We start from the raw sequence: 22,184 nt of genomic DNA on the forward strand, positions 1-22,184 counted from the left end.
GGGACTATTCCATCAAAGTCCTTTCATGTTGCGAAACTATTGTCCAATATGCCACAGAGAAACTTGTTAAGGTTTCTAAGCTTTAATGTCTATTTTGATTTTTAACAGAAAATAGTTGAAAATTTTGATTTTGACAGAAAAATTTTACAAAATTTTTAAATTTTCTTCTTTCCTACACATATTACCAGAAAAAGTTTGCCCGTGAATTGTGTTAGGAAGGTGAGAAAATCATACCTTATTGGAAGTCGGATAGCGCAGTAACTATATCCCCAAACAACTTAGGGATCTGAACGAACCTCCCTTTTATGCAAATATGAAAATCATACAAATGTCACATGCTCGGTCCACGGTTTATTTAATAACCTTTGGAGAAAGATGAAAACAGCGTAGAATTTTATGTTGAATACTGAGAGTAGAAGCAGTCCTATATAATCAAAGGGCTCTACCCTTCTACACTGGAATATTGGAAGAGGGCTTCTGCTAGTGTCAAACAAAGAAGGATACCCTCTGATGGGGCGGAAGGAGGCTATAAGGAGATACTGGAATGGAAGGCCAAATTTCCTCCAATAGAGCAAAGAACAAAGTTTTGAACAGAGGGAGCGGAAGAAGAGCATGGCAATATACCAAGGAGCTATGGCATGGGTACCAAAGACCCAATTTTTTTGAGAAGCTAGTTTTGTTTTGTTGTCTGCAGTGTTTAAGGAATGGATCGAGCATCAAAATTTGGTCAATGCAGTCCATTTCTGTGAGAATATCATCTTGTTTGGCCGTCTTCCTGATAATGATCGAAACATTCATAAAGTACTTTCTGGTAGCAATGCTAAGGTAGTTCTTACAATTGGTTATATCCGCTTTATTTAAGTTTAGTGGGGATGATAAATTATATTTCCTAGTATCAAGAAGTGCCTCTTGCTTCTTGCCCTTTCAATAGTTTTTGTAACTGCTGAGCCATCAGCCTCGGCTGGTCATAACTATGCGCTGGTATTATATCATCCCTAGCGATTTTTACTTATCTGGTTTTTATTGTAGCTAAGAGGTTGAAGGTTGAAGGTTTAAGGTTTAATTTTAAAATATCTGTACAAAATAGACATAAATAGAGGGTAAACGCCAGAGACACAAGGTTAAATGACAAAAACCTGATACATTAATCGGAATAAACTTGTTTGACTACAAAAAAATATATAACAGATATTCCATGACTCACCAATAGACGGACACCCACCCCACAAACCCACCGACACCGGGCAAAGATCCACCGAAAATACCAATAAAAAAAAACAAAAAAAAACAAAAAAAAACGGGCGAATAAGGGTAACCGATGACCGGCATCTCAAAGGGCAAAACACCCAACAAAACAAAATTATCAAATGTACCCAAATTTTCAATATATTATTAATTCTTAAAATTATTTATAAGGATAGAATGAAGTTGCTTTTTTATATTTGGAAGAGATTTACTGCAATCAATAAATGGTAGATGAAGACACCATGAACCCGTGATTGAAAATAAGGGCGAGAACCGTGATCTCTCTGTGCTTAATTTTAGGTGCTGAATGTTCCATTTATGACGGGTTTCATAAGAATGGGCATGTTGCACAGGGAAAAAATTATTCGAACGAAAGTACGTAGGTAGTTCCGACCGGTCATATTTTACCTTAAATAAGAAAGAGTTGAGGGTGAATATATGTGAATCAGGCAAAATATTAGTTAGAAGATATAAAGTTTCAGTTTTACTCTTATTAGGATACGAAGACGGTGATGGTAAATGTTTCTTTAAAATTAGAAGAGCCCGGTTTTGAAGAATTTGTATCGATTTCACATGACATCTGAATGTTGTCAAATATATCAGAGGACAATACGTAAGATGGGAATGAACCAACGCAAAATAAATTAGACGTAGGATTTCATATGGAAAAAAATGCTGAAACCTTCGCATTATACCAACCCCTGAGCAACTTTAACCCGTAATCTATTACAATGTTCTTTATATGACAGATTTTCATCAATAATAATACCCAGGTACCGGAACGAAGTTACCCTTTGAATTTGAATATTTGTAGCATGATCAAATATAGTTGAAATTCCTTGTGCATTCTGCCCAACTCTACTATAAATGATAAATTTGGTTTTTGATGCATTTAGTGACAAACGATTAGCTTTTAGCCATACAAGAAGTTGTGAAAATACGATTTGCAGCTTCTCATTGAGATCCTCTTCCGAACATCCAGTAAGTGATGATCCCGTATCATCAGCGAAAAGAACATTCAGACCAAGGTTTTCTGTCGCTGATGGAAGGTCATTTATATATATTAAAAAAAGCAGTGGTCCCAGGATTGAGCCTTGCGGGACGCCAATATTTGACAACAGACATGGATCCGAAACTGTGTCGTTGATCATAGTCACTTGGGAGCGACGACTTAGGTAAGATGCGATAAAATCGTGCGCTGGTCCTTGTATTCCACCGTGGTTTAATTTATACAACAATATTTCATGGCTTAACGAATCAAAGGCCTTCTCAAGGTCCAAAAATATACTCGCCGGGATCCATTTTTGTCCAGACACTCGTGAATAAATTGTACCATAGTTAATATAGCATCCTGCGTACTATACTCTTTTCTAAATCCATATTGAGTTTTTGAAAAATAATCTTTTGAACGGAGAAAATTATACATTCGATTATAAAAACATCGCTCCATTACTATAGAAAAACCCGAAAGAATAGAAATGGGTCTATAATTTGAGCAATTAGTCCGGTCACCACTTTTATATAGTGGTAACACTTTCGCTTTTTTAAAAGAATCTGGAAAAGTTCCCGATCTAAATGACAGATTTATTAAATGACACATAACTTTATTAATACTAGGTAACATGGCTTTAACAATATTGGTCGACGACTCATCAATCCCCGGGGAATTTCCATTATTTAAAAGCTTAGCAACCTTAGCAAGCTCTTCTTGTGTTACCGGAGTTAAAAACATAGAATTCTCAGAAAGACTTCCTAGGTACTTAGGATAATTACATTGCCCATGGGACATATTATGTTGGAGCTTATTAGCTATTGACTGCCCGATTGACACGAAATGAAAATTTATGTAATTTGCCATTTCTAGTTCCCTTTCAATTGTATTACCATGGGCATCCCGTATTTTTGATGGTGAAGAAGACGTCCGCGACCGATTTAAACATGAGTTGATTAGTTCCCAAGTTTTCTTTGGGGACTTACTTACTTCATTAAAAGAATCGAAATAAAATTTCCTTTTAGCATTGCGTATTATTTTTGAAAGTAGGTTTTTATAATTTTTGAAGGTTCTTCGATTTTCTTCACTTTCGAAAGATATTAAAGTTTTATAGAGATTTTTTTTATGTTTTATTGACGTCAAAAGGGCTGGCGATATCCATGGTTGGATGGGTTGATTATATTTCCGTTTTCTTGTTTTTACTCTTGGGCACGACTCATCAAGTGCAGCATGAAATCTCTCTAAAAAATAATCCGTCGCAGAGTTTATTTCATCAGCATCAAATACAGGAGACCAATCAGTTAAATTCAGTTTATCCTTTAAACATACTAGATTTTTTTTTATTAATAAATCCGGGTCGCTGTTTCTGGTAATTTTATTTTATGAATCTGGTATCTCACTTCAGAAATAAAAAAAAAATGATCAGAGAAATCCGTCAGAACAACCTGTGAAGACGTGGCTGGTGTTGTTGTCAATGAGAATTGAGAAAAAAATATGTTGTCAATGAGAGTTGCACTAGTTGATGCAACACGTGTTGGAATTGTACACGTAGGACTTAGGGAATTCGATGACATTAATGTAATAAATTCTGTTGTATGGGTATTTTCATTAAATTCCAGTAGATTTATATTAAAATCCCCCATAACCACAACATCCTTATTAACCAAAGATGCTAGTAAAGACTCCAGAGGTTGCAAAAAAAGCGGTATTGGGGCCGACGGGGGCTTATACACAACACAAACTTGAATTTTTTTAGTCCCAAGCCGACATTCAACCGCCAGTATTTCACACACTTTTTCAACATTATATTTTTCTAGTTCTGGCAGTCGCTCAAGCTGCGCTCCATCATTCAAAAATAATCCAAGGCCACCTTTTTCATGGACTAGTCGATTCTTATCAACGAATTTATATCCCGGGATTTTCACATTATAATGTGTCTTATCATTAATAAATGTTTCACAAATCCCCAAAATGTCAATTTGATTTGCTGGCAATAAATTTGTTAGTTCATCAATAGAACTCATTAGTCCTTGTACATTCACAAACCCCATCCGCAATGAATTATCTTCAAGTCTGTTTATTTCATCAGGAGAAACATACGATGACGGTTTTATTTTAGAAAAAGTGTTGTTTTCTCTTTGACCGAATAAATGAAAAGTTTCATAAATTAAATTTAGGTTAAGGGGTTTCCCCTCCAAAGCCACCAGTCTATCGGTCCCCCCCCCCCCCCCCGCACCCGCAAACTTTAAAGTCAACTAAGTAATAATCGAAAGATCCCACCCCGCGCCAGTAAGCCCGCGTGATAAGGAGCCCGTACCACTGCAGAGTCATGAAAACCAACTATGCTTATCATCCTTCGAGAAGACCAAAGTTGAGAAGGTATAAGTAGAACAGAAATAACTGGGGTAGAAATAATCAAAATAAACTTGAACCGAGCTAGCCTAAATAACACATCAAAATAAAAAATCAAGATATCTCAAACACAAAAACGAAACAATTATCAATCTAGAGCGGGATTGATCTAACATCATACACTAGTCGCCTTTAATATTTCTTATGCTTTTTCCCACTGCGACTCAGAATCCGATTTATACTCTAGCCAGAGTTTAGCCCCTTTTTGTTTCACTCGTGTGAGTTGAGCGGATCCATTCTCACGCATTTCCTTACTCTTAGACAGTAACTCGTTTCTAATAGAGTTTAATTTGGGTGGCAAGTCCGTGCAAATCCGGACCCCAGTTCCTTTCAGCTTTGATATTGAACTGAAGATTGATAGAATATCTTTTTCTGCCGACACTGTTACAAAAACTGGAGGGGTGATCGGCTTACGGCTAGACACAATTGACTTCTGAGGCACTCGGTAGCTCTGTGATATTTGGATTTTATCCCTGATTTCCATTTTTGATGTAAGTAACGTAGAAACATTCGTGAGAACTGACTGTTGGTTTTTCTCTTTCGGTAATCCGAAGATGATTAAGTTGAGTTTTCGGTCTTTTACTTCGATTTCCAGCAGTTTCGTTTCGATTGTATCAAACAATCACCTTCTTCCAAAAATTCACCTTTTTCAAAAATTCACCTTCTTCATAACGCTTCAGAATGACACCTGTATCTCAAGGCCGTACCCACGATTTTTTTTTTTGGAAGGGGTTTTACTATTTTTTTTGGGGGGGGGGTTTACACAATAATACATTAAAAAACACATACAAAATTTGTTTATGTCCATCTTTGTTACGTTTTTACGAGTCAGACAAACATTTTGGAGGGGGGGGGGGTCCAAACCCCCTAACTACCCCCCTGGATATGGCCTTGCTGCATCTAAATTTTGAAAGGCTATAAGGGTCCCAGAAGGTCCGGTTCGAACAATAATAAATCAAAAGGTAGCATTTTTTGTTTTTCAAACATCACCAGACGATACATTAGGGTGCAAACTCTCACACGGTGTATCTAACCATGGAGAATCACAACCCTATTGAGATACAGATCCTGGGGTTGTCACAAAGTGAATCAATTGCTTTCGGTTACAACTGTTTAAAACCTACTTGCAATTGTAAGACCAATTTCTCATAATAAGTATAAAAATCTCCAACAAAGATGAGAAAAATAAACAGGAACAAATTACATTGTCTTTGTCTTACTATTTTTATTAGAAGAAACTGAATATGCTATGGAAAATTTAGCACTACTGAAATACTTCCATCATTGCGTGAATTGTGAGCTAATTTTTGATAAACTGTAAAATATTTACTTTCAACTACGTTGAATTGTAAAATTTTAAAATATGTTAAATTTTTTTTTAGCCATTCTTGATATTGCACCCTACACCTATCCCTTGGATGGGTCTATCCCTACAGACTCATAATGTAAAAAGAAATCCTCAGTGTTAATTTCGGAATTGACTTTAACTTAAAGCTGTTGAGCGGCAGCATTGCCAGAGTAGAAGCACCCAGACGTGAGCGCTGTTAAATCTTTCCCGCAGTGACCTGTTGTGGGTCAGTGGCGGATCCAGGGGGCGATGGGGTTCCCCCACTTAGCGTAGTCTAAAGCAGTGTAATTTACTTAATTAACTCAAGTTTGCGTTAATTTAACTTGCTCCTAACGCAAGTTTATCGGATCAACCTATTTTGTAACCCCTCCCCCCTAAAAAAATCCTGGATCCGCTCCTGTTGTGGGTGAGGGTCAAAGCTTCATTGAGTTTAATTTTTTGGGAAGCGACTCAACTACGAAGGATGTTCACCCATCTGGCGTGTAGTCTTCCTGTGGGGTGCTTCTATCCATTCCCATGATGAGTTAACGTTGAAAATAACTTGGAAAGAGATAATTTTTGATAGGGCTATAGCCCTTAGACAATAGTAAACTTATTTAAAAAAGAATGGTTTACCTCGGCAGCAAGTTCGAAATCTTTCTTCTCGATCTTTCCACTTTGATCAGTATCTAGAATAAAAAGAAAAAAATGAAACTGAAATACCTCCTCTACGAACTACTATTTCTCGGGGAATCCCCAAAGCATATTTTGGCTTAGTCACAGTTGTAAAAACCGTCAAAATCTCCTCCCTTGTTATTAAATCACTGATGAGGTTGAACCTCTTCAATACTACAACAGATCTTGTTCCGCGTTTCAGAAACCGCAGCTTAACCTTGAAAATCAAACTTTGAAAAAGGAAAATTTACCTCCGTTAAAGTTTCAGTTTATCTTGGAAAGGATGGGGGGTCTTCCTTTGGACAAATATTAATGAGAAATGACGATTCAACTTCATTTTATCTTGCAAATAAGTCCAATGGGCAATTCTCTAGATCAATTCTAGAAATATTCTAATATCTCATTTTTGTTTCAATTATAATGAGAGAAGCAGTTTTAAATGAATTGTAGGCACATTACTAAATAAGATCGCAGGAATTTTTTTTTTATTACTACAAAAGTTTTAAGGAAACCAAAAGACGAGATTAGGGCAATATAAAATTCCGCTATTTCTTTTTATATTTTTTCTCCATTTACCCCCAGAAATTTTTCTTTTTTTCTTAAAATAAAAACAGTGAAATCAATTTAGCAATTTTAATTGCAATTAAAATTGCAAGATTGTAAAAAGCAATTTTAACTATTGCTAGAGTTCGAGAGTAAACAAAGAACTACGTTTCTAAACCTTTTAGATTTATCATACATTTAAATATCAGCTTTCAAAAATTTTTCAGACACGTGTTAGCTACCGACAGCTAACCCAAAATCTTAGAGAAAAAAAATAACAATAAAAAAAATCGAAAAAACTGTATAAAGTAAAAAGCTTCTTTTTCAAAAAAAAGCTAATTCAAGGAAAAAGCTTTTTTTCATCAACAAAAATTTTGCATAATTGGTTTTGACCTAAGAAATCTTATTTCCCTTAACTGGACATTTTTACTGTACGCACGTCAATATTTTGGACTTACGAACTGTTATTTTCTCTCAAAATTAATCAATTTTAGCATAGTGAATTTTTAACTGAATATTAATCTAACTTTTAAATTTTCCCTGAATTCAATTTCCACTAATATGACAATTCACATTTCATCCACTTATATTAGTAAATTCGTTGATTTATTTCAGGCGATTCGCAAACGTCAGGATAAAACCGCTTGATTTTCTTCTGAGCCAACAGTCGTTCAGAACAACAGCTCAAATTTTATGGAAAACTTGATTTTTCTTTATAGAAAACGTTATGGAATATTATGGAAAACTTGATTGGCTCAAATTTCCACTAGCTAAATCTTTGTATTAACAAAATCTCATTGTGAATGAACCCTAATTAGAATCAACAGAATAGTAAATATAGCCATTTATAACTATACAGCTAATTAAATTTAATATCCCTGCGTAACAAAGTGTTAAAGTATATTTCACACGTTAAATGATCAGTGGTGTCGACTGGGGGTGGGGGGCCTATCCCTGCAATTGACACATCTGATCCTCCCTATATTTATTGTCCACTAGATTTTGAAAAATACCTGAGGTATTTTCATTGAAAACTGCCCTGTTTGGTATTTTTACGGAAAAGTTGAAAAACTACAACTCTGCCTACCTTAAAATTAAATAAAATCATTTTGCTCCCCCCTTTAAAATTCGTCAATTGACACCACAGTAAATTATTAGGGTTAGTTGATTATGATTTTGTCGTTCAAATCAATACATATGTGATGTTTTAGCTTATACACGTTATTACCCAAAAATAAAAGATCATTATTACTTCATTCCATTTTTCCCATTAAGGTAAGCCACTAAGGGCTTGGCTGCTCACAAGGGTAATCAAGCCCTTCTCAAGCTGGTCATCTACATATACAGAGCGCTACAGAGCACTAAAGAGCGCTATATTCAAAGTAGTGCTCTTACTGCCTTGTTTTCCCTAGTAGTACAGTGACCACTATCCCCGCTTGCCCTCGGATAGCTCAAATGGCAGAGCCTGGTAATCTATATCTACAGAGCACTACATCCTAAGTAGTTCTCTTAGTGCCTTGTTTTCCTCAGTAGTACAGTGACCAGTATCCGCGCTTGTCCTTGGATAGCTCAATTGGCAGAGCCTGGTCATCTACATCTACAGAGCACTACATCCTAAGTAGTTCTCTTAGTGCCTTGTTTTCCTCAGTAGTACAGTGACCACTATCAATCAATCAATCACTTATTACCCACAACTACAAGACAACAATTAGTACGAGTGGAGCATAAACATAATAATAAAAAGGAAAAACAAAAAAAGAACATCAACAAACACTAGGAATTAAATTAAACTAAGAAAATAACTATCCCCACTTTCCCTTGGATAGCTCAATTGGCAGAGCCTGGTCATCTACATCTACAGAGCACTACATCCTAAGTAGTTCTCTTAGTGCCTTGTTTTCCTCAGTAGTACAGTGACCAGTATCCGCGCTTGTCCTTGGATAGCTCAATTGGCAGAGCCTGGTCATCTACATCTACAGAGCACTACATCCTAAGTAGTTCTCTTAGTGCCTTGTTTTCCTCAGTAGTACAGTGACCACTATCAATCAATCAATCAATCACTTATTACCCACAACTACAAGACAACAATTAGTACGAGTGGAGCATAAACATAATAATAAAAAGGAAAAACAAAAAAAGAACATCAACAAACACTAGGAATTAAATTAAACTAAGAAAATAACTATCCCCGCTTTCCCTTGGATAGTTCAATTGGCAGAGCCTGGTCATCTACATCTACAGAGCACTACATCCTAAGTAGTTCTCTTAGTGCCTTGTTTTCCTCAGTAGTACAATGACGAGTATCCCCGCTTGCCCTTGGATAGCTCAATTGGTAGAGCCGGTTAAATGGCTTTCTCGAAACTTGTTTAATTTTACTTACGAACGTTTTTATTAGTAATAAATATACGTAACTTACGAATTAACTGACGTAACGAAATTCTATATTCATAGATATTTAATACGTATATTAAGGGTTTCGCCCCCTAGTCAATACCTTGCTCTTTAAGCTAAACTTCGAATTTTGTTCTAGTTCTTTAAAAATGACCCCTTAATCACAAAGGCCATTATTTAGAATAAATAGCTCTTATGGAAGTACTAAAAAATCTTTGGCTTAAAGAGCGAGGTATTGACTAGGGGAAAATTAATATGCACATTTTGTTATAATTATTCATGTACGGTGAGCCAATATCAAAACCTGCATTAATTCAAAAACGTTCAAAAATTAAATTAAAATAACAAGTTTTTTAACTGAAAGTAAGGAACGACGTTAAAACTTAAAACGAACAGAAATTATTCCGTGTATGAATGGGACTGTCCCGTCCTCAGCGCCTTGCTCTTTACGCTAATTTTTTACTCACAATACTCTATTTTTTTTAAAAAATGAAAAAATTTAGCATAAAGAGCGCGGCGTTGAGGAGGGGACAGCCCCTTTCATATACGGAATAATTTCTGTTCGTTTTAAGTTTTAATGTCGCTCCTTACTTTCAGTTTAAAAACTAGTTTTTTTTTATTTAATTGAGATAGGAACACGCCAAACAGGGTTAAATGTAGAGGATCATAGCATACTCTGAATCTATTCGTCTGCACTCCCACCTGAAAAAAAAATGATGGGACAAGGAGAGAAGGCCTTCGGAAGGAGGTGCTTTAACTGTGTTTGGAGGCAGGGCCCAATCCGTGATCATTTTTTCGTTGGGGGTGTAAAAAAAACTTTACACAACGCAACCAAAATTTTATTACATGCGTATTGCTACTTTTGTACGAGTCAGACAAAATTTCAGGGGGGGGGGTCTAACCAGGTAACCCCCCTCTCCCTGAATACGACCCTGTTTGTAGAGGACAGTCATTCCAGAATACCCTTTAATCACTCAGTTTCACTTTGACTTTCAGATACTGTTATAGTTTCGGAGGATAACAGATATAAGTCATTGAGGGAGGGAAATTGAAGAAACCGTCTATACAACTATAAACACAAGTTAAGGATAAGAAATTTATGCTGACTCTTAGAAACGTAAAAAAAGTGGGCTTACCAAAAAAGGTACGAAACACATGAAGAAGCTTCTTCTTTCTAAATTCCGAAATGGGCATTGTTGATTCTTCTACAAAGAAGAAAAAAAAGAATGGTTGTTATTTCGTTTGGATTTTTTGATGCTGCAAGCCTGTTGAAAAGTAATTGGCAGGGAATCATAGAAAGCGAAACATGTTGAAAAGTAATCCTTTTCTTTTTCTCCGCTGATAGGGTCAAAAATCAAATAATAATAATAAAAAAAATAACGGGCAAAGTCATATAGATTCCCCTTCTTTTAAAGCTGGATTAATAAATCTGACTGTGACCAAAAAAACAAGTAAAAATCTCCGAACGATACATTTCTTCAAATACTCCTATTTTGAAAAAGAAATTAAAAGATGCTATTTCTAAGAGATACTGGTAATCTTTCATGCCTTTGCTTTTTTTCCTAAATAACATTCTAAAAACCATTTATTATTCCTTCATTGATCCACTTTTTCTTCTACCATTTCGTCTGTTTTTAAATCCCTTCAAATACTTTAAAATAAATCAATGATTCATTATAATATTGATTATATTACAAAAATCATAAAAGATTATTCTTAATATTGATTATAGTTTATCAGCTAAATATCTTTCAGGGACTTGCGGTATTGTTTCTTCTGACCACCTCCATTTTATTTCTATTTCTAATATTTGCCATGACTTTTTGGACAGTATGTTGCCTTTGAATTTTTCTGGTATATTCCTAACTAATTTCTGTTACCATAATTACCCGAAAAAAGTCGAAGATCAGATTTTTCACGTTTAATTCGTCGAATATTTCAGCGTTCGTCATACTAGGCCACAGTTTATATAATTATCCAGTATGATCCTTCCCTATCTCACCCATTATAAAAACCTGGACCAAGGTGCGAGTGCTCCAGAGAACGTTTTTGCAGATAGAAACATAGGCGGCGTCAGATCTTTTCACGGGTAGACAAGTCAGACTGGGATCTAATCGGAAACAAGTGGAAACCCGCTATTACGAATAATGCACTTTGTTGGAAACAATCGGGAACAGACTAACCCGCTAATGCAGAAAGAAGTGGGAGGAGCTTTTTGTTCGCACCGGGAACGAAGACCAGAAATGATCTGTGATAAGCTTACTGGATAATTATATGAACTGTGTACTAGGCCAACAATCTGTGACTCAATTCCAGCTAAAACTTGGGAGCATTGCGATAAATGATTGTGTCTGAGGTTGCTGAAAAACTATCTAACGCTTATATCTGTAGGAAAATAGATACAGTTCTTTTGTTCTTGTTTAATAAATTGTTTTGGGTTGCTTTTGTTTTCGTTTGTCTTTAATTTGCGGCCGTTTAGTCCATCAGTCCATCAGGCATGAGCGCTGTTTTTCAAGATTGTATATATATGTTTGTGGTTAAATAAAAATGCTCTGGTATAAAATATAATTTTTTACGTTAAATGATTTCAGTGATCAGTAAAATTACAAAAATACATCAAATGGTCTAAATTTACTTATATTTAGGACTATCTTTAAGCCAGCATTGATTCGTTGTTAGTGGACGATTTCATCAATTTTCTAAATAACAGTTGCATGTCGTACTAAATTGCCAGCCCTGGAATTTTTTCTTGATTTTGACTTTATATTTTCATTTTTTTATCAAATGACCTAGTTCAGAAGTTTATTTTCTTGTTTTACTGCTTTTTAACAAAGGGTTCAAAGTATTGAAAATTGAAGTTCTAGATCACTGGACAGACTAGTATAATGGCAGCTAGTCCTAAAATAATTTCACCCTGCTCTAAATAACTCAGCTATAGCCTATACGTAAAATATTGATTCACAGTATCCTGGAGGTGTATAAACAATGTATTGGAAGCCACAGTGTTAGAATCTCATTACATTAGCTTTATGTCAAAGTTATCAGCGAATTTTCTTTCTTATGGAATAAATTTTGGTTGGAGCTCTACTACTACCGTATTACTTTCTATTTTTTTCTGCGACTCAAGGCCTTGTCCAGGGGGATGTAGGTGACTTGACCCCCCCTCCCCCCTCCCGAAATATTTGTCCGACTCATTAAAACGTAACAAAAATGAATATAAGCAAATTTTTCATGCGTTTTTTTATTCTATTGTACCATCCCCCCCCCCCGAAAAAAATATCCTTTACCCCCTCCCCCGAAAGAATATTCTGGATACGGCCCTTCTAAGCCCTCGTGGTATATGCCCCTCACACCTCAAATTAATTAGAAAACATATTCCCATATTGCAATTTGACCTATTGACATTCTCATATAGAAAAACAACTCACATTATAGAACACAAGGTTGAATAGTGCGTGGCTCATTTTGTCTTGATTGATTCCATTTGCTCAGTTTTAACTAACCAATCAAAATACCATAAAAGATATTTTTTATAAATCTTGTAGAGGGCAACAAACCTTGGGGGGATTTCACTCCCCCCCCTCACCATGGTGCACCAGGCAAGTTAGTTATTTGGTTAAACCAGCGTGTTGTCTTAATTCGCGTTGCCTCATTCGTTAAAATTGGTAATCCCCTGAATATCTGGATAGCTTATTTTCGGTCTACCGAAAACTTTCTACCGGTATCTGAAAGCCCGGGGTCGTTAACTTTCGTTCTTTTATTATTTCCTAATCCTCACCGTGTTAGGAAATTCTTTTTTTCTCTCTTTTTTTAGCCCCCGGGTAGAATAGTCCCTGTTTATGGTTGTACATTTGAATCCAAACCCTTGATAATTTATTAAGTCAGGTTGGCCGAGTAAGAATGTAGAGAATCTTGAACTTAATTCTTTTCTAACTTTCGACAGAAAATACCTCATGTCAATAGACAAGAGTCCTTAATAATGCATGCTCGTTTTATTTGCTGGAAGATCATTATTGTTCGCAATAAACAATTAATAGACAATTAACGTCCATAACTGACAATTATGGTCTATAATAGACAACAAATAGAGAAAAATCGTCCATAATACACAATTAATAGATAATTATCGTCCATAGTAGACAATTATCTATGATAATAAACACTTTATAGCGGGAAAGCCTCACTGGAAGTATCTTAGGTTTCTTCACAGTGGGAAACTGTATGCTAGAGATCGCCAGCTCGTCGATGGCGAACTACTGATAGTTCGCAGGGAAATTTTTGGTAGCTCACGGTGAGTTTTTCAGACAAAGCGCTTGGCTTGCACTATTGCACTAGATTGCATTAGAATTGCACTACTCCTCCCAAACTCATGACTCACAAACAGTGACCCATGTATCTGCCATTCAGTCAGTGTCTCTTCATCTAGGAGTGACGTTAATTTATTTATCTGTACAAATTATCCTGTACAAAAATTGGTGGGCTTGACACCCAACAGAGTTCCTGCCATGGTAGGTGGCGAGAAAGGGTTTCATGAGCTTGTGTTGTAAAGACATAAGATTTTCAAGATTTCTGTCATACCATTGCACAGTACACCAGCAGTCATTATGAGGTAAGTTTCTGACTATGATCAATGGGATCAATGTCGTTAAAGTCATAAATAAAGTAAGAAATCACGCACTTCAGACATTTTTCCAGGACTCTGACCAGAGTTGCCACCCGGTGAAAAAAAATTCCCACATTTAGTGATTTTCTGGTTGATTCAGTGATTTTCTTCAACAATCTAGTCATTTGTGTGCTGATTTAGTGATTTTTTAAGGCAATAAAAAATCACTATAAATAGTGATGAATCGCTAGGGGTGGCAACCCTGATTCTGACTAGAGCATAATAATGCCAGTACGGTGATCTGTTGCTACATACAGAAGTTTGTTGTCTTAGCAGAGACAGAGTTTTGCAACGTTTCGATAAGTTACTTCCAGTATTATGGAATTTTTGAAAGAACGAGGTTTGGTTCATTCCTTATAATGTTTTTATCATTTCTGTATGATTTATTTTAGAGTTATTATATTTATATTTTGTTCGGGTATATTTTTTATATCTGGATACAGGTGACAGGTTATAAGTTAAATATATTTATTGTAACTGTGTTGTGTATATATATTATAATTGCTGCTTGACATGGCAAAATCTATTATTGATTACTGTTTTTTAACGCAGGCAATTGCTGCAGGTGAATAACACCCTACCACTAGCAAGAGAAGTGATACATGATCAAGTTCAGTGAATATTGACCAAAGTGACACCAAAGCAAGCTAGTGATTGCATAAGGCATAGAATAATTGAGTGATACGAACGCATATGACCTATTGGTCGAACACGTCAACCCCCAATCAACAGCAACAGCAAGAACGAGGTGAACCATTCCGTGAGCTAGAATATCCTGTTTGTCTGCGATATTTTGCTTTTCTTGTAGACCTAATCAAAGCTTTTTGAAACTAAAGATGACCTTATTTCTGTATCTAAAATCCACCCCGATAAAAAACTAACCCAGTGTACTACAGGGTATAGCAGATTGCTTTGCTTTTTAAACAGAGGACTGGGAAAGCTGATTCTCCTGTGTGCTTGTGTGGTCTAATCAGGGCTTCAACTTCTAGGGAGATTACCCTATTTTAGGGAGAAATTACTTCTTTTAGGGATACTTATTTTGAATCTAGGGATAAAGGGAAATCTGGGGTAAAGCAAGGATTTTCAGGGAAATCTGGGGTAAATTAATGATTTTAAGAATTCCCTCAAGAAAAAATTTGTTCACAAGTTGCTTCAGTTACCAATGTTTAAAAATTCGATAGATAAAAAAGTGTCAAAGAAAAATACTTATGTACCATACCGTAGGTTCTGTTTGAAGTATGAATATTGAGGGAAATCAGAGTTGACCCGGCATGCTCTGACCAAGTAGCATATAAAAGCAAGCTATGAAATTGAGACAAGCGTTGGCGGTTGCAGCATTGAAAAACTACTGACTGTAGGCAATAATTCCAAAGAAATTAAACAGTGTATCTGTATATTTTCGGCACAACGTAATCTACCATTACGTCTTGCAGACAGCTTGATCGCTCTCCTAAGGAAATTGTTTCCAAAAGGCCAGGCCCTATCAGGGGTCACTCTGGGTAAACAGAACGCTACAAACATTTTGAGACATAGTTTTTCTTTGGTACTACATAACCAGTTAGTCGAGTGGCTCAAAAGTGCTTTTTTCTCCGTAATAAGTTGATGAAACCACTGACTATACTAATGATAAACAACTAGCTATCATTGTAGTGTTTTATTTGTGAGAAAGATCTAAACCTTCATGTCGAAGTATTGGGTATGGTTAAGTGTAGTGATGGGTTGGCTGAGGGTCTGACTAACTACATCAAACAAGTCATTGACATAAAAGCAGATTCCCTGGAAAAATATTGTTGGATTTTGTGCAGACACTACTAACATCAATTTTGAGCCAATCGATCTGCTTCAACGCTTATGAAAGCCATGGTGCCCAATATCTTGAATGTGAAATGCTCATGCCATCTTATTCACTTATGTTCATCCAATGCATGCTTGTCACTTCCCAAGACACTAGAAGACTTGGCGCGAAATATCTATACCCACTTTTCCAGGAGCGCTTCCAGATGAGATAAGTATGCTGAATTTCAGGAGTTCTTTCAGTGCTAAGCACTCTCAATTCTTGCACCAGGACAGACCCACTGGTTGTCCATTCAGGCCTGCATAAAGAGGCTTATTGATCGTCGGGTTGCTCTTACTCAGTATTTTATAGAAACCACGTTTGACGACCCAACTGCAACCAATGACCTTATCTTGTCAACATTACAAAGAAAGTTGACTAAGCCCTACCTTGAATTTATGGACTACTCTCTCGGTCTCTCTAACGAATTCAACACAGTTTTTCTATCTGAGCTTCCACTTCTTCACTCCCTAAAGGCAAGTGCCAGCAAACTTGTGAATGATAATGCGTCTAACTTCAAGAAACTGGACTATATTCGCAGTGTTGGTTTGTTTACTGAACTGGATCCTTACCTTTCAAGTGAGTGCCTGCCTTTAGACCAAACATATAGGGGAATAGATGCAATCAATTCAATGCAAGAACTCGTAGATGCTCGATAGCCAAGTGATAATATTGATCTCTTTTACCAGTGTTGTCGAAAACACTATATAGTCCTAATGAAGTAGTTCCAAGACCGTTTCAAGTTTGAAGACAGAATTTATGACATTTTGGCTTTGGTTGAACCGAGGAATGCAAGAAATCTGAAGCAAAACTCTCTAAGGCCACTATTTTTGAGATTTCCTTTTCTAAGAGAATAGTCTTGCCTCCAGAAAACAGACGTAGAATGGAGGTCAAAGCCAATGACTGATGTCACTGAGCTTCATTTGGGAAATGCCCAAGTTGAAGACCTGTCAGTTTAGCTTTAGCAGTACTGGATTAAGAAATTTAGTCTGAAGACTTGTAGTGGCGAAATCAAGTACCCGGAATTGCGAAAGTGCATATCACAAATCTTCTCTTTACCTTTTAGCAATATACCAGCTGAGCTTTTGTTTAGTCTCCTGAAATTAATCAAAACAGACATCCGAGATAGTGTCGAGAATTTCACACTAGTCTCACTTATTCGAGTCAATTACTGGTTGAAAAACGAAGATAAAACTTCATCCACTGTCAGTATACCGAACAGGGTTGTCGTACCTTGTAAAATTTTACTAGATCTTGTAAAAAGCATATCCACCTTGTAAATCTAGTAAAATGGGGGTCAGATCGAGTAAAATCAAACAAATCTAATAAACTTTTGCCAAAATCTAGTAAATTTTTTAACCTCATCTGAAAGCATTTTGTTGGGAAAACGTACCGAAGGCGGTTGACTGTTGTCTTACTGTTCCTATTACATTTATTCTGTGGTCCCAAAACACGATAAACTGCTCAAGTCCTTTGGCGTGAAATTCGACACTTTTGAAATCTGTTTTTTTAATCAGAATCTTGACTTATTGGATCTGAATTTTTCATTTTATAATTAGGCGATAAATCATAAAAGGTATATTGAATAAAAGTTTTATGTTTGCACGTTGACTGTCTTTTGAGTATTTTTGAATGACACCAGGGTGTTTATCCTTTTCTTAAGTCTTCTCTACGCTAGTTGTATGTCCTTGTAATGCTCCTTTTCAGGGATGGTCTACTGGCTAAAATATTTCCCGGTAAGGTATTTTGAAGTACCTATCTTTATTTCTCCCTCTAGTGGGTCCTGACCTTTGATGACCTTTAAAAATCTATGAGTTATTGAAATAAAACTTTGCAAAATAGATCTACTGCCTAAATGAATTATAACAAAATTGTTTTCAGCTTCACAACTTTGCTCAATCCCGATTTATAAAGTTTTAAAGATATGCAAATACATTTCCTAAATTTTGAAATTAAAACATTGATATGGCTTAAAATTCTACTCAAATAACTAAAATTGCATTTTCAGAGCTAAAGCCAGAGAAAAAGAAACTGATAACTGAAAATTAAGGTAAAATATTCTTTTGTCAAAATTTTAATGGGTATACACCTGCCGTGTGGGCAAATATCAGGACTCTCTAGAGATAGAAGGAGTGGAGGTAAATACTTCAAAATACATTCCCAGACATACTTTAACCTGTAGACCCAACCCTGAAAGTTTCATTTTCCTAGCCCAACCCCTTTCCAAGACACCCAAAAGTAGTTAAAGTGGAATTTTGCTAAATTGAACCCCCAGTCCAAATGTAACAATCATTTCTGGAGGATATTAATTCCAGAAATTTAAAAAGGCCTGGAGTTTCCAGATTCTCAGATAGAAAACCCTATTTTCAGTTTAGTTTTTGGTTTACTTGGATTTCATGGTCTAGGCCACCACACTTACAACCCTGCAGCCCAGCCTTGAATCCCTTTGTACCCCTTAAAAGCTTGATTTATAGAATCTAGAGGATGAGCTTACACTGGAAATGATTGCTATATTTGGATACAGCATTAAACTCTGAGTCAAATGGTATGATTATTTCCTAAATATATCATTATCATCCTATATTTGAAATTAACCAAAAACAACTCATTTCTCAATCTATGTTATTCAGTAACATGTACTGTAAAGTTACAGAAATGCTGCCCAGTAGATACAGGATATGAACAACTCATTTTTTAATGTCTATTCTGGTTCTATCAGGCATCCTACACTATAGGGATAGCTAATCTTGCTAATCAGCAACATTATCAAACTGGGCTGGACTGTGATCAAGAATCAATAGCAATTTTGGAAAGCAGTGTTTTGCAGGAATCCGATGAAATTGCATCTACATCTGCCACAATCGATCTGGCGGAGGACTCAGAGACTCGGGGGAAGTCTGTTGGTCACAAGTCTAAGAAGATGCACTATGCACAGAAGTTTTAACCAGAGTGGTTGACTGATTCAGTGCTGAAACCTTTCCTTATTCAATTGCCAGACGAAAGCAGATTGTAGATACTGTCAGCAAAAACTGATGAGAAGCTTGACTGTCATGAAGAATCAAGCAACTAGTGAGCTTCATAAGAATAATGTTAAAGCAGGAGTGGGACAACTGACAGCTGAGAGATCAGTTGGTAACGAGCAAAGGCAGGAAAAAAAGAAAAGCGATAGAATGGCGCCAGCTGCTGAATTACGCCTAGCCGCGTTAGTTGCAGCTGAAAATATCCTTTGAAAAAAATCGATACTTTGGTCCCGTTTTGAAAGTCTTTTGGAGATTCAGCTACAGCCAAACATACTGAAATGAAGCAAAATAAATTGACTGGCATTATTAAAAATGTTATAGGATTTCATGGCAAGGACACTTTAGCATCTGTTTTTCAAAAGAACCTTTTCTCCAATAATTACCGATGAAATCACAGACGGGACAGACAAAAGCCCCTAGTTGTTACTGTGAAGTATGTAGACAGTGAGTATACCGCGAGGGACGAATTCCTGGCACTACTAAAGGTGGACAACGCAACTGCAAGTGGGCAAAAGGATCTGAGAAAGTACTTTAAGAAAGTTGATGTTCCATTAGAAAATATGATTGAGCTTGGTCTTGATAATGCGTTGGTCAATATGGGGCGCAAAAACGGCCTCACAGCCCAGCTGCTGCGTGAAAATCCGCAGCTGTTTGTCTTTGGTTGCACTTGCCATACTGCTGCATTGTGTGCTTTTTCTGCAGCGATGCACTTACCTGCTGAAGTCGAAATTTTCGTGAAGGAACTCATCAACTTCATAAGCGCAGCCCTAAGAGACAGTTGGAAATGAAGGTTTTTCAATAGTTTTGTGAAATTGCCAACCACAGACTTCTGCAAATTAGCAATACGCGCTGGTTGTCGCTTGAAGCCAGAATTAACAGATTACTTGAATAGATTAGTCCTGCATTTATATCTGACAGAGTTGTCCCTAATATCGTCTGACATCTCTACAAGAGATAAAGCCAAATATCTGCTAATTGCGATGGATATGGGGGTGAATAAGGCCTACTTATACTTCCTCTCGTATATACTGGCAAAGATCAACAAGTTCAACCTTGAGTTCCAGTCATGTGGAACAAGGATTTATTGCCTTTTGAGACGTACCCATGAGCTTTAATTGTCTACTCTGCTGTGTTTCCTTCGTCCTGAGAAGCTCAAAGGTAACTTTACTTCCCTGAACGTGAGCAGTCCTGAAAACTTTTTGAAGCTTGAAAATTTTAGACTTGGGATGAATACCGAGTTGCACCTTGTAAGCCTGTCAGTGGAAGATTGACGTCACTGTGTGCAAGCTATTCGAAAAGCCTGCCTTGCTTATCTTATTGAACTTGCTAAGCAGATCCGTACTAGGATAAGACTGGATGACCCTGTTCTTACATCTTTAGAACTTCTGGATCCACTGAAAGCTATGAGCAACGAAACTATGTCACTTTTCCCTCTTCTACAGAGGTTTAAATATGTTGCTGCTAGAGACTGCAGAAAGGAAGGGGAGAGGATGAAGATGCTGGAGGACCTTAATAGTGAATACGTAGAAATTCAAATCCGAAGCGAATTTCTTTCAGAAATAATATCAGAATCAGATTTGGTGTCCTCCTACATTCTGAAAGAGGCTTACCAAACTGAAAGATGGTAACGGGAAAGCCAGGTTCTGAGTGTTCCCCAAGTTTACGTTGACCCTCTGTGCTTTATCCAATGCTCCAGCTGGTGCAGAGCGGCAGTTTTCCAGTTTAAATATTATCAAGGCGACTGGGGGAAACCGATTAAATATCGACGCAGTTGGAGCTCTCATGCACTCAAAGTAACTCTGCCTCAGAGACACAAGATGTGTTTTGGAGTGGGAGATTCCGCCCGCTCCGATTCATAGATGCAGAAAATGGAAGATGAACGCGAACGAACCCGGTCTCTGGGAAACAGAAGAGGGTGCAGGGCCGGCGATTAATCTTTGAAAAAGTCGAATTTGGTCTGTCGAATCGGACTTTATTATTTTTGTTTTTTACTTTGAATTTCATTTTTCGTGGTCGTTCGTTTTTTTTTTTTGTGCACCTGAAATTTTTTTGAAGGTTAGTTGTAAGTGTATACTGAAAATAAAAACTTTAAGAAAAGTTGGTTAAACTATGGAGTAAGGCCGAGCCTGTCGATAATTAGGAGTCTGGAAGAAACTCTTTGGACCTAATGAATAACTAGGAACACATTTCTTACAAATTTGAAGGCAAATACGCCGAATGGCCAAAAAAAATCATATTAAGATGTCGCACAAGCAGAAAAAAAAATACAGACTAGCTAATTTTTTTTTTTGTCTTAATTTCGATGACAAAAGTATTTAATAGCTTTCTCACGCCACTGCGCGTGTCGCGGCGAAAGCCGCGACACGCGCACGTTTTTGGCAACATCTAGTAAAACGGAAGCCAATCTAGTAAATTTCTTCGCCCAAAACTAGTAAAACCCAAATGATAAGAGTGACAACGCTGATACCGAAAGCTGTCGCTGGGTTCAAGACGAAGGCAAACACTACGTGCGATGAACTTTTTTATGCGTTCTCGGTAGTGTAAAAGATGTTATATGCATCATTATCTGAGGTAAAAAATAACAATTTAATGCTGCGCTATGTTTTTTTCGTGTAGATTGTATGGAAATGTAAGGGAAAATATCTCTTTTCTAGGGAGAAATCAGACCTAAATACAGGGAATCTTAGGGAAAATTGACAAAAAAGTAGGGTAAATTGAGATCGAAAAGTGGAAACAATGGGTCTAATTGAAACCTGTCGTCATTTTCCTACTGATTATCCTGTCTATTGTAGCGAAAGCACTGCAATTGAGTTTGAATCAAGCGAATTTAGAATCAGTGTAACGTTTGATTTAGCTCTTATAATTAGATATATGAGAGTTTAGATCATTTTAAGCAATTTTTAGCCCGTACAAATGGGCTTAATTTTTAATTACTGCTTGTGTATTTCGTTTTTCTTTTAAATATACGATTTTAGCTCTTTGTTAGATTTTCAAAGTTTTTCTGTCAAATACCTACCTTCTTATTAATTACAAAATAAAAATCTATCTATCGATAACCGAAAAGCTAAACACCCATAACTTGC

The 22,184-nt window shown here is 36.6% G+C and overlaps 1 protein-coding gene across 1 annotated transcript in view; it reads right to left on the reverse strand.

The window, feature by feature from the left end:
• LOC148948840 (calexcitin-2-like) overlaps positions 1-22,184 on the reverse strand; it is a 75,276-nt gene that overhangs the window by 48,290 nt on the left and 4,802 nt on the right. Inside the window, exons 2-3 of the mRNA XM_089094106.1 lie at positions 10,721-10,789; positions 6,612-6,664 (exon numbers count right to left, since the gene is read on the reverse strand). Of these exons, the coding sequence (XP_088950232.1) occupies positions 6,612-6,664; positions 10,721-10,778 (111 nt within the window). The 5' untranslated portion in view covers positions 10,779-10,789. The remainder of the gene's footprint in view (positions 1-6,611; positions 6,665-10,720; positions 10,790-22,184) is intronic.

This window comes from Artemia sp. Qi Xiang Cuo, chromosome 9 (assembly GCF_049724085.1).
Source record: "Artemia sp. Qi Xiang Cuo chromosome 9, ASM4972408v1, whole genome shotgun sequence".
NCBI classification, from domain to species: Eukaryota; Metazoa; Arthropoda; class Branchiopoda; order Anostraca; family Artemiidae; genus Artemia; species Artemia sp. Qi Xiang Cuo.